This window comes from Diorhabda sublineata, chromosome X (assembly GCF_026230105.1).
Source record: "Diorhabda sublineata isolate icDioSubl1.1 chromosome X, icDioSubl1.1, whole genome shotgun sequence".
NCBI lineage: Eukaryota > Metazoa > Arthropoda > Insecta > Coleoptera > Chrysomelidae > Diorhabda > Diorhabda sublineata.
Genome location: NC_079485.1, coordinates 24,832,498 through 24,845,366, shown reverse-complemented (window position 1 = coordinate 24,845,366; position 12,869 = coordinate 24,832,498). Strand labels below are relative to the sequence as shown.

General features: G+C 30.5%; 1 protein-coding gene across 1 annotated transcript in view; it reads left to right on the top strand.

The window, feature by feature from the left end:
• The window catches only part of LOC130450716 (plexin-B), a 165,501-nt gene extending 153,505 nt beyond the window's left edge, over positions 1–11,996 (top strand). Inside the window, exons 13-14 of the mRNA XM_056789299.1 lie at positions 231–413; positions 718–11,996. Coding sequence (XP_056645277.1) covers positions 231–413; positions 718–825 — 291 coding nt within the window. The 3' untranslated portion in view covers positions 826–11,996. The remainder of the gene's footprint in view (positions 1–230; positions 414–717) is intronic.
• Positions 11,997–12,869: the final 873 nt, after the last annotated feature.

The following is a 12,869-nucleotide window of genomic DNA, read 5'->3' as shown; positions in this document are numbered from 1 at the left end:
TCATTTCTACTTCCCATTTAATTTTACTCAAATCAGATGTATTGAGATAGGTATTTACCTCACCACACTAACTTTTGTTTTACTGAACTGAATGTCTCAATTTGTCATTCCATTTGACCCACCATATCAAAGTGAGTACAGTAAGTTGATAACATCAGCTCAATTTGGAAAAAAATCACATCATTCGCAAAAGAAAAGCTATAATTCTAGTAGATTTGCTACATTTTCAGGATATACCAAGGTATAGAGAAATGGTTTCTCAGTTCTATAATGATGTTGCTATGTTGCCAGTAATAACAGATCAAGAAATGGGATCTGCTATGCAGCAATTATCTGCACAACAAGCAGAGGAATTCGATACCGTAGCGGCTTTAAAAGAACTTTACATATATGTTACTAAATATAGAGAACCAGTGAGTATATTAATATTAAGTTTTTTTCTAAGAACATAGTGTTTACCTGAAAATAACTATAGACAGTTAAACCATTATTGAATTTTCAAATAGTTTTCCGTTTAATCTATATAATGTCTTCTTAAATGTCTGTTACCCAGATATAATTATTATTGGACTGGATACTGGTTAATAATTTATTTATTTGGAATTTTTTCTTGTTTTATTCTATCTGCTACTTAATATTTATGATGAAGAAGAGTTAAGTGGCTATTGATAAATTTCAGGAAAATGACTTACAATTCACGAACTTTCATAATTTCAGATTCTAGAAGCATTTAGCACAGATCTTAATTGCCGGCGTCAACATCTGGCACAAAAACTGGAAAACGTTGCTTATACATTAGGAGGGGATGAAAATTCAACTTGCTGACCTCAACGGTCACCTGATCCTCTGCTGCCTAGAACCTTGGCGCCCTGATTCCAAGCATAAGTTCACATGCATGCTTTTCGCTAACCAAAATAATTGACCAAACAAAAACACAAGATTAAATTCAATTGAACAAATAAGTATATGAAATTGAATTTTTTATTTGATTGTGTAGCTTTTAAACTAAAGTGAAAGTTATTTTCTCTAGTATATTTGTTTGGTCTAAAACCAAAAGTCAATTCCAAAAGGTTTGTGCTGCTGTCTAATAAATAATTATTTTTTTAACGTTTTTACGATGCTTCGAGTTATTTTTTACAATATTTAGAGGATTTTGAATGCTTAAAAGTTCCTATGTGTTAAAGAGAAGTTACTTTTTGCACCTAAATATGTAAACACAAAAACTTATGAATGGATACAACTACAGTTCTTAATTTAATAAATGTATGAGGTCTGATATATTTAAATATATTTTATCTGTCACATTTCACAGCCGTTCGTTCCATTTCATATGTTATGTTGTAAGGGTTATATTGTTCATTTTTTACTAGATCATAATTATAATTGCAATTCTCACTCACTAACAACATTGTTAGAACCCACAGTGAATTATAAAAGTTAACATATTTAGATCTTTGAAAATAATTTCTAATTAAATAATTAGAAAATATATAACCTGTAACCGTATATAAGAACCTATAAAAGTGTTGGTATCAGGTACAGTATTATTTCACATTTTTAAGAAACTTTTTATGTTGCTAATTGATGAAGTTGGATGAAGGTAACAATAATATGGAAACTCTTAAAGTGAGGTTTTTCTGTTCATTGAAAAATTTAATTTTAATGAGATAAAACACCAGATAGATCTCAACAATCAAATCGATGTAAGAATATTACCAATAATTGATCGCTATAAATTCGTTATCGCAAAATATGAGACTTTTCGTAAGTCTCTGATGGGTGTGATTTCAACATTGTCTTCTGTTTGAATACTTTCTTTCTGATCTATTATATAACATAAGCATTCCTGTATAATTCCACCTTTAACTTACACACTTGCTAAGTTAGTTTTGTAGATATGTGAGTCTATGAATATTTGTAACATGAGTTTTCTGATTTAATTAAAAAAATCCCTATAATCATTTCAGTGGAAAAAAACTTTCAAAATCCAAACTGCTGTTATATCTCATATGTTAAAGGCCCATATGTAACCTTATCTTCAATAAATTTTCTAAATTTTTTCTCTTAGTTTAATAAAGAACGTTTTTATTATAGTTATTTTTTTATATTTCTATTATGAAAATATTAATATAGTAATTTTTAAAAAATGTGAGATTTTCTTTATATGGATAAAGTTTAGAACATCACTTAGTAACATTTCTTTTTTGACATCAACAATGAGTTTTCTATAACTATCCCTTCAGGGTTAACAATTATTATAGCTCTTTATAAAGGTTCAAAATTTTAATAGATCACATTGAAAGATTCACATATCTCAAAGACAAAGTCTCCTATTCAAAGAAAGTATATTCTTTCCCTAGATTTACTTCTACTTAATGTCTCTGTTATGTATAATTTATGAGTATAGAGTCAACTGAACAGCCCAGAATATTTGTATCCATTTGTGGAAACTGTTTAAAATGTTTGCGGAAAAATTTTATTTCAGTGGGGGGTAAAACACCTGGTAGCTCTCTCCACAATCATATGGATAAAAGTTTCAACAAATCTTCATTCTCATATCTTAGTAAAAAGCGATCTAAGTTTAGACAATTCTCTATGATAACTTCACCTATATCAAAGACAAAGTCTCTTATTCAAAGAAACTATATTCTTTCCATAGATTTACTTCCACTTAATTGCTCTGTTATATATAATTTATGAATATAAATAGAGTCAACTGAACAGCCCAGAATATTTGTATCCATTTGTGGAAACTGATTAAAATATTTGCGGAGTTGTATTTTGGTGGGGGTAAAAAACTTGTTTGCTCTTCACATTCATATGGATAAATGTTCATTTTTATATATGACAATTTCAATTCATTAGAGATATAACAGTAGTTCAGTTTTTGATTTAGATTGCAATGTATTCATTATTCCATTTTCAGTATTCATTCAAAGAAACATATCAAAAAATCTTTCATATGCTATACTGAATTTCTCAATTCGAAATTTAAAAGTGAATGAATATAGTATGATTGCATATTAATCTTGTTACCTTGATGCAACTGGTGTATTAGTTAAATATAAGAATTTTCTGCTTGTGTGAAACATCGATAGAGATATCTGAAAACACATTTTTTTCTGACGAGATCAAATTAGAACCATATTTATACCGAGTATTCTAAAAAAACTTTTTATAGAATTTTTTTAGTTTTCTAGAAATTTTGTCACTTTCGTAGCTCTAAACTTTGTGAATAGCATGGCCAATAAAAATTAATATTGGTCGCGAATTATTGCTAGAAACTAACTTGTTGGACCGCCGAACTCCAAAGAAAAGTTAAAAAAGATTTTAAACTTCAACTTTGCGTTGCATTTAAAAAAAATTAAAGGTGATAATAAGCTTCTCATTTTTTAATAACATCGCTAGAGTGTTGGCTTTCTAACGGTATGTAGTTTGTTTCGATATCTTTTTTCTAACTGGAGTTAGTTTTTTACGTAGTGGGACCTTTTCGACGAAATTCGACTTCATGTAAAGTTACAGATTTTTCCTAAAATCAATACAAGTATTAAAATAATTAAAGAAACCTTAAAATCATCATTTGATTTAAATTTTGTTCAAATTGGCGCCCCTCATTGGTTATCTCTGCATCGTTTGCGTATTTTCACTGTAGTAGTCCGCAACAACATCTCTTGTTTCATTGTTTCGAATGCAGCGTCAATCCGATGAATTAATTATTCACGGCTTGTGACAACTGTGGTGTATACTAAATCTTTGGCCCTTCCCCAGACACATAAAATCGATAGGGGTGAGGTTGGGCGATCGCGGGGGCCAAGGAATTGGACCACCCCTACCAATCCACGAGTTGGGGAAGGCGTTGTTCAATAATTCCCTCATATTCAAGCTCCAATGAGCCGGGCAGCCGTCATGTTGGAATACAATTCGCGCATCTTCCTGAAATACTTCTTCCACTAACTCAGGTAGGTCATTCATCAGAAATTCTAAGTAGTTCTATCCATTCAAATTGTCCAGTAAATAATGCGGCCCTATTAACCGGTTGCCGATCACACCTGCCCAAACATTTACGCTAAATCTTCTTTGGAAAGCCCTATGTCTCTGGACGCGTGGGTTTGCGAGTTTTGGTGCCCAGTAGAGTGTAAATTGGGCTCGTAGTACTCCAAAAGTAAAAGAGAAAAAATATACACCCCACAAAAATTATCGCATAACTCATTATTTTTTAAATATTTTAAATGTGTTTAATCTACAGAGGACAAAAAGTTTGATTTACCAAAACAGAAAATATCAAAAAAAAAAATGTACAAAACATCTATAAAAAAAATGAACTAAAATCAGCCAATTAATTTCTAATAGCGTGTGTTGCCGCCTCTCGCTCTAATTACAGCTTCCATTAGTCTCGGAAGGTTTCTAAACAGGTTCTGAACTTATCCTTGCGGCATGTTTTTCCAGATGGTGAAAAGAACATTTTGAAGATCATCTAGTGTTCTTATTGGTGCCGGATGTTGCTGAATTTGCCATCCTAGACAAGCTCTATTCGGTTAAGGTCCGGGCTACGTGCAGGCCAATTCAAGGTGGGTATCTCGACCTCTTCTAAGTACTGCCGAACCACCCTAGCAGCGTGTAGTCAAGCATTATCGTGCATTAGCACAGAGTTGTTACCGATATGAGGCATATAGGGCAGTACATGGGGTTCTAGAATATTGGTTATGTACCTATCAGCATCTAGCCTTCCATCATTCACTGGTACTAACTCCGTGCGACCCTCGAAAGAAATTCCTCCCCAAACCATGATGGAGCCACCACCAAAGCTTTCAGTTTGAAATTTGAAAATTAACCTGATCACCACGTCGCCTATATACTGGGGCACGCCTTTCTGATGAATACAGACAAAATCTTGATTCATCTTGCTACTCGATGTTCTCTGGTAAGACGTGGACCTCTAGCTGGCACTCTGGCACGTATACCTGCTTCTCTCAGCATATTTCGAACTGTTTGTAGGTTTATTTGGACATTACGAGCAGCCAACAGATCTATTTGCAGCCTTCGAGCGGTGGTATGCCTAATTTTTAACGCCGTTAACTACCGAAGTCACCCTTCCGCAGCCTTGTCCGGATCTTCTGGTTAGCTGCCCTGTTTCTTGGTAGCAAATAACAACTTTGCTTTGTTGAGCTCCAATTACCCCGGCGACGTATCTTTCACTGCGACCATCTTGTATGATCCCGATGATTCTAGCGGCTTCTTCATTCGTCACAGGTTTTGTTAAACGTTGAGGCACATCCATTATTAACAAAATAAATTTAAATTTTCACTATACAATAACACAATTTGCTTAGAAAGTTCTCGATCTCAATGCATTTTCCAAGACAGAAATGCTTTTAAAAAAATTTGTAAGAAATTGTGATATTTTTTTGCCCATGATAAGAAACCAGAAATATGTATTAAGTTAATACATATACAGATTGTCCCAAAAAACTAAAATTAAGTATTAAAAATATCCTAAAATACCAGTGATGCGATAATTTTTGTGGGGTGTATATATAATAATAAGCGTGCTAGAGTGAAACACTACCATTATTACCAGTTTAATTTTTATTGGCCATGCCATTCACAAAGTTTATAGCTACGAAAGTGACAAAATTTCTAAAAAAAAATCTATAAAAAGTTTTTTAAGACCTGGATTTAAGATATTAAATGACCCCTTCCAACGATCTGCCGAACACCCTGTATTTTCTAATCATTTAATTGACATTGGAAATGAACTAATAAACTGTTCATATATAGTTCAAACAATGTTATTTAATTAAAAATTGTTGTCAAAGATCAGAAAGAAACTATTCAAACAAAAGACAATATTGAAATCACATTTATCACAGAATTATGAAATATTTTGGAAAACGAAGAAAATTCTCCTAAATAACGAATTTATAATGACCAATTATCACTTTGGTTAATTTTTTTGTGATATTTTTTTATCCATTTGATTTTTGAGAGATACCTGGCGTTTTACCTCCATTAATATAGTATTTCAGTGAACACAGTTTCCACAACAAAATACAATTATTCTATGTCTCTATGTGGATCCTATGCAAATATCATATTAATATAAGCTCAAAAAATCTCTGGTGTACATCTTCAGGATAAAGGAGAAGAAACTTTCATGTTAAATCATAATCATTTTAATAGAAAATCAAATTATATATAATATTGAGGATGTGTTGAAACGTTTATCCATATAATTATGGAGAGCTATCAAGTGTTTTACCCCCCATTGAAATACAATTTTTCCTCAAACATTTTAAACAGTTTCCACAAATGAATACAAATATTCTGGGCTGTTCAGTTGACTCTATTTATATTCATAAATTATATATAACAGAGCAATTAAGTGGAAGTAAATCTATGGAAAGAATATAGTTTCTTTGAATAAGAGACTTTGTCTTTGATATAGGTGAAGTTATCATAGAGAATTGTCTAAACTTAGATCACTTTTTACTAAGATATGAGAATGAAGATTTGTTGAAACATTTATCCATATGATTGTGGAGTGAGCTACCAGGTGTTTTACCCCCCACTGAAATAAAATTTTTCCGCAAACATTTTAAACAGTTTCCACAAATTGATACAAATATTCTGGGCTGTTCAGTTGACTCTATTTATACTCATAAATTATATATAACAGACATTAAGTAGAAGTAAATCTAGGGAAAGAATATACTTTCTTTGAATAGGAGACTTTGTCTTTGAGATATGTGAATCTTTCAATGTGATCTATTAAAATTTTGAACCTTCATAAAGAGCTATAATAATTATTAACCTTGAAGGGATAGTTATAGAAAACTCATTGTTGATGTCAAAAAAGAAATGTTACTAAGTGATGTTCTAAACTTTATCCATATAAAGGCAATTTCACATTGGATTTTTTTTTAAATTACAATATTAATGTTTTCATGATAGAAATTGGAAAAAAATAACTATAAAAGAATAAGTTATCCACTGCAAATAAACAAAAAATATAAATTCACGATTTTATGTATTAAAAGACTTTAATGTAATTGTGAGTGAGAAATGTTAATATGTGTACTCCATGAGTTTTGGAATTTCATCTTTAGCAAACATGATTGTTTCAAATTGAAAATGTTACTATGAAATACAATGTGAAAAACATTGATTTCAAACTGAAAGAAAAACGTCACTAAAGGAATTGAATTTTTTTTATACAAAAACTAAGTATCCTAAAACATAACTGGTATATTAGACACTTCTGGATTACACATTGAATTTTATATCTGCCAATAAAGCTGACAGCAAATCAGTTATTTTTTGAAACATACCAAGAAAAAGTCCTAATTTTAGCATGATTTTTAAGATTACCACCCATTATTGCCTAGTAATAGCAGCAAGAGCCTTTTTTCTTTAGTATTTTTAATTACTTAATTGTACTTAGTGAAAAGATACATACATCTTACATTTTTGTAAATAGACTCTTATTTTGTGACGAATCAGGGACACAAACTTCGCTGTGGTCTCTTCAATATTTTTACGTATTCTGATTAGTTTACCTCGGTATATCTTGTGTTTCAGTGGCTTCTCTTCTGTGTGAATTGTTAACAGCAGATTAAAATTATAACTGATTTGATATTGTCTGATTTATCTATTTAATTTAGTTACTAGCTGTAGTATACTTGTTATACGTTGTTATTATATACATAATAAAATAAAACCAGATAATAGAGAAAAGCATGTTTGTGTTTTTGAGCGTGTTATACTGTGATATGGCGCATGATCAGGTGACTGTGATTGGATGCGTACTTACCCTCCAGCGGCTGCTAGTTTCCTTTATTCGAGTGCCTCGCTACGCTGATGGGACGTGACAAGGACAGTGTATACTCGCAATGGCGCAAAATCCTTTTGCGCACTTCTGTTCGGTCCGGTTAGCCTAGTTAAGTAGAAATTTATAGAAATTTTCTTCAACATGTAATGGACTGACTGTAAGTTGTTGATGATATTTTTTTTAATAATATAGACCATCCAAAAAAGTAACTATGAATTTGAAGTTGTAAAAATTATTATCAAATAAAGAATATTTTTCCAAAAAACTCCTGAGCACTAAAAATTTAGGTATAGAAAAATCTAGAAAAAGGCAGATTATTAAAGCACACATTTTTATTTGATGCTTTTTAAAATACTGTAATGTTGTAGATCATTTTGAAAGCACTGTAATTTATAAATTTCTCTCGAATCCTATTATTTACCTATACCCGACTTCTACATATCTTAAAATTACAGTTTACTTAATTTCCAGTTAATTAATAAATTGCAGTTGTATTATATATTCTATATACATATTTTCATTATTAGTAATATAAAATGTCCCCCAACGTATTTCTCATGAATGTTGGTGGGGCATTCTAATAATATCAAGCCCTAGTAATCTCAAAATTGCTCTCTTTTCAATTTTAGTGATATCAACTTGAGAAAATTATTTTTTATTGAACAGTTCTAGTTTGAACGTTTTGATATAATGATAATGAATACTTACAAATAATGAGTAGACTTCATTAGTATTCCAAGTAAGAAAATGGCAAAGTCTAGCTTTAAATATAATCTAATGTTTGATAATTTTTATTTAATCTGTTTAACGCAATTTCTTATGATATCTGACTAGTTAGTTCATTTGTTATTTGTAAATGTTCTGTATTATATGTAATGTTAGAGTTCAATCAATTAAATCTAGTTTCATTTCCAGAACTTGGTTCTGTTATTTTTTAAAAATGTAAGTTGTGGTTGACAATGCTGAGCCAAAAAACAAAAGTGGGTCGAAATTTATAAATAATGTGCAATATTTGACTAGACAAATGAAGGTCAAATATATGAGGAATTGTTTCATATATCATAGATTTGATAAAAATTTGGACACATCGTGATATGAAACTAGGAAATTAAACAGACTTCCTTACACTAATGGTCCAGGAGGAATCGGCGCACGAGTACCAAAAACTATTCCACCTCAATTCTTTTGTGCTATCCCCTTCAAATTCCCTACTGATGATATAAATGCAACCCTGTGGCAAATTGCTTAAACCGAAATTGTTTAAACAATGCAAGGAATTGTTATTTTTCAACCGGACAAATTTTTTTATTGAAATACAAAAATATTAACTTTAACGTGAAAAGTCATAGGACCTTTATTTTTATTTATATTTCAATAACAAATATAAAAAAATTTGTCCGACTGAAAAATAACAATTTCTTGCAATTGTTTCAACAATTTCGATTTAAACAATATTCCACACGCACTTATATGAAAAAAATTTAGGTGGAATAGTTTTCGGTACTCACGCGCCGATTTCTCCTAGACTATAAGTCAGAATAGTGAATTTTTAGAAATCTGCAATTGAAATTTTTTTGTTTTTATTATGCTTGCATTTGAATATAACAGGAAGTATGCATTTTAAACTTTTCCACCTATTTTTTAATGAAGTATTCTAAAAGATCTGTACAAGGAAGTATAATTTCGAAATTTTTGAAGAAAAAAACGCGTGTTTCACAAAATACTATATAAAAACGGGAGAAATAAAAGGCAGCTCTAGGAATGAACCAAAACTAGACTAGACATATTTTCATTAGTTTTCTTTCTCGCTACTTTCGTTGATATCTGGTAAGGTAATTGGTTCACGACTTCTATTAGTTCTTATAGAAGTCGTGAAATGTGTCGGAAATCTAAGGCATAACTTTAAATTCTTTTTTTTTTTTCACTATTGACGGGATTGGAGCCATTGTATCACAATGTTATTTGTTGGCCACGATTTAGCTTTTCTCAAGAAGTCAACCATTTTATTTTTCAATTCTTCCAAAATGGTATTACATTCAAGAATACCGGGATTTTGAGACACCATTCATGATAGTTTTTTCCCTTGTCAGTAACGTTTCTTTATTATAAAGAGTTTTATACAAAGTTTGAAATTAAAAAAAAATTAACTAGAAAAGGCTTTGCATTCCCACACAAGCGGACCAAATTAACTAGTTTAGCGATTCCTCTATTGGACAAAGATATCGTGTCTTTTTCTTCTCTATAATTGAGTGTGTCCAGGAATGTGAAATTTAAGGATAATGGAATATATATTGGGATTATTTTTTTAAAACCATCAAATACATGGTTGGTAAAAACGAATTTTTTTTGACCAGCACGCCCAAATTTGAGATTTTCGAACCTTTCAAAATTCATATCTCTAAAAATATTAACTTTATTGTGAAAAAAATTGGCCGCTTGAAAAATAACATTCCTTGAAATTGTTTAAATAATTTTGGTTTAAGCAATATGGCACGGAGTTGCCCAATTTATCACTAGAGCAATTTGAATAGGATCATATAAAAAAATTGAGGTGAAATAGTTTTTGGTACTCATGCGCCGATTCCTCTTGCGCTATTAGTCAAAGGAAGTTATCAAACTACTGAATTTCCTAGTTCCATTTCACGATGTATCCAGTGATTTGCCCAGCAGTCATGTATGGAACATAACAGTTATTGTGTAGTTATATTATAAATCCGTGTGGACTTTCTATAGCTTGACTTCGATATTCTGACGTGAGACTTCATGAATATTTTGGATTATGGGAGCGGGGAAAGTTTAGGTCTTCCACAAACATTACTTAAGTCATTGATAACTTCAACATTCAGCACCTCCATTGAAGGAAAAAGAAAACTAAGTTCTAGTTTTATGACATATTTTAAAAGTGGTTTATAAGAGTTAACAATATACAGTCAGTAGTTTATATGGGAAATAGTGATCTATGCCGGAACTTTATTTAATGTGAAATAGTCTTCAAGTCCAGTGATTTGTACGTTACTATTTAAATTTTGTTCAATATAAATTAATGCAATGTATCTTAATATTTTTTTGTAAATATAATATAAATTGTGCATATAGATTATTAACGGATTTATAAAAGTGTTTATAATTAGGCGTACATTCATCGATAATATATTATTAGTAGGCTAGTACTTTTCAGGAGAAAACCATTTGTCACATTAGTGATTATAAAAAAATTGATTTATTAAAAAAACGATCAGATTTAAAGACACCGAATAGAATATAGTGATTATCAATATTATCTCATAATAGTTATACAATACTTTTAATTCTTATTATTGAAATATTTCACTAAAAATTGCGGCTCTTACCTGGATCCATGTTTCCGTCCATTTTCACTTTGCAACACTCCACTAAAGCTATAATATTTACCTTTTCGGATTACCCATTACATGTTCCAATTTTCTTTTACTCATATGTATTCCATTTTTTTGTCACTATTTTGCAAGTTAAATGACCTAGCTTAGCACAATTGGAATGAAATTTAAATAACAGATGGTCGAATACAAAATAAATATTTTTTGCAATTACATTTTTATAATCTGGACTAAAAGGCAATGTCTGAAGAGAGCCTTGAAAGTATAAATGTATATTATAAATCTCAGAAAAACTTGTGTGTTTGTGTTGTAAATATTGTGACATATTATGATTTTTTTCTCGAAAGGCACGAGCTTAATTATTAGATTGTGTTAGGTATAATTTTTTATTGTAAACAATTTTTACAAATCCTATACATGTAGTAAACCGCTTGTTTATAATGTGGCTACCGAGAAATGATATATAATATCCATACTATTTTTATTGCAACCTATCTATTTAAATTTGAGATATTTTAATAGCAGACACATTCTAAATGAGCCTTGATAAATTTTTATAATTAAAATATGGATGTCTCAATTTTCAAATTTAATGATACAAAATGTTAGTGAAAATACAGTTATTTATATGCATTTTACTTGTTTTTTTTTAAATTCTATTTTTTACTTACTGATTTCATTGTAATATATTCCTTTCAAGCAGCTTAAAAATTTCTTATACTTTTTGTTAAAGTGATCGTGAATTAAAGCTTTTTATATAAAAGTGTATTGTTTAGTGATATTTTTTTACTCTATTAAACATGTATTCCATAATTTAATTTTTTATTTATTTTCTAACCACTTTTTTCACACATTTAACACTATTCCTCCGATAACAAAAGCAGAATGATGAATAATTTGTGCAAAACTGTATCAAGAAGTGTACTTACCTTCAATTAGGTACTTTCCAATTTAGATACTGAATTAAGGCCCAATTACACCTACAGAGTATTCGGCCGAGCTACTTCGATGCGGCAAGTAGGTGATTAAATTCCATCTGATCAGGGTGACACTGTTGTGTTCTGCAATGTTAACATGTCCCCGCGAATAAGAGAAAAAGGGAGAGAAAGTTTTTAAATGCTACTGTAATTTGCTTATACTTGCATTAATGGAAAAAATTCAACATATGTATGAAAAAAAAAAAAACCAATATAGACAAGACCGTGGCTATTGAAGATACATGAAAGGAGGAATTGCAACAGTGTTGAACAAATTCGAAACTCAAGATCTTAAAGAATATAGATCATTTATGAGAATGGAAGTGCAACAGTTTGATCGTTTACGTGAGCTGTTACAATTCCAAAACAGGTACTGTTTTGCGACTTGCAATTCCAGCAAAAGTGTCTATATTTAAAATCTCACAAACCCTATTGAGATTTGTACCCTTCGATAAACTTAATTGTAGTTTCACTTGTCCACTTCCAATTTTTCAAAACCAATTGGAAAAAATAGGATAAGAAAGAAAATATAACTTGGTTAATTCACTGACTCGATCGATTACATAGTGGCTTACTGGGCCGAATACGCTATCTTGGCCAAACACTATGAAGATGTAAATGAACCATTACAATTTAAATGGGATGAATTCGAAACCACTGGTCTCTAAATAAAACAGCTTTGAATAATTATAATTATAATAAATAATA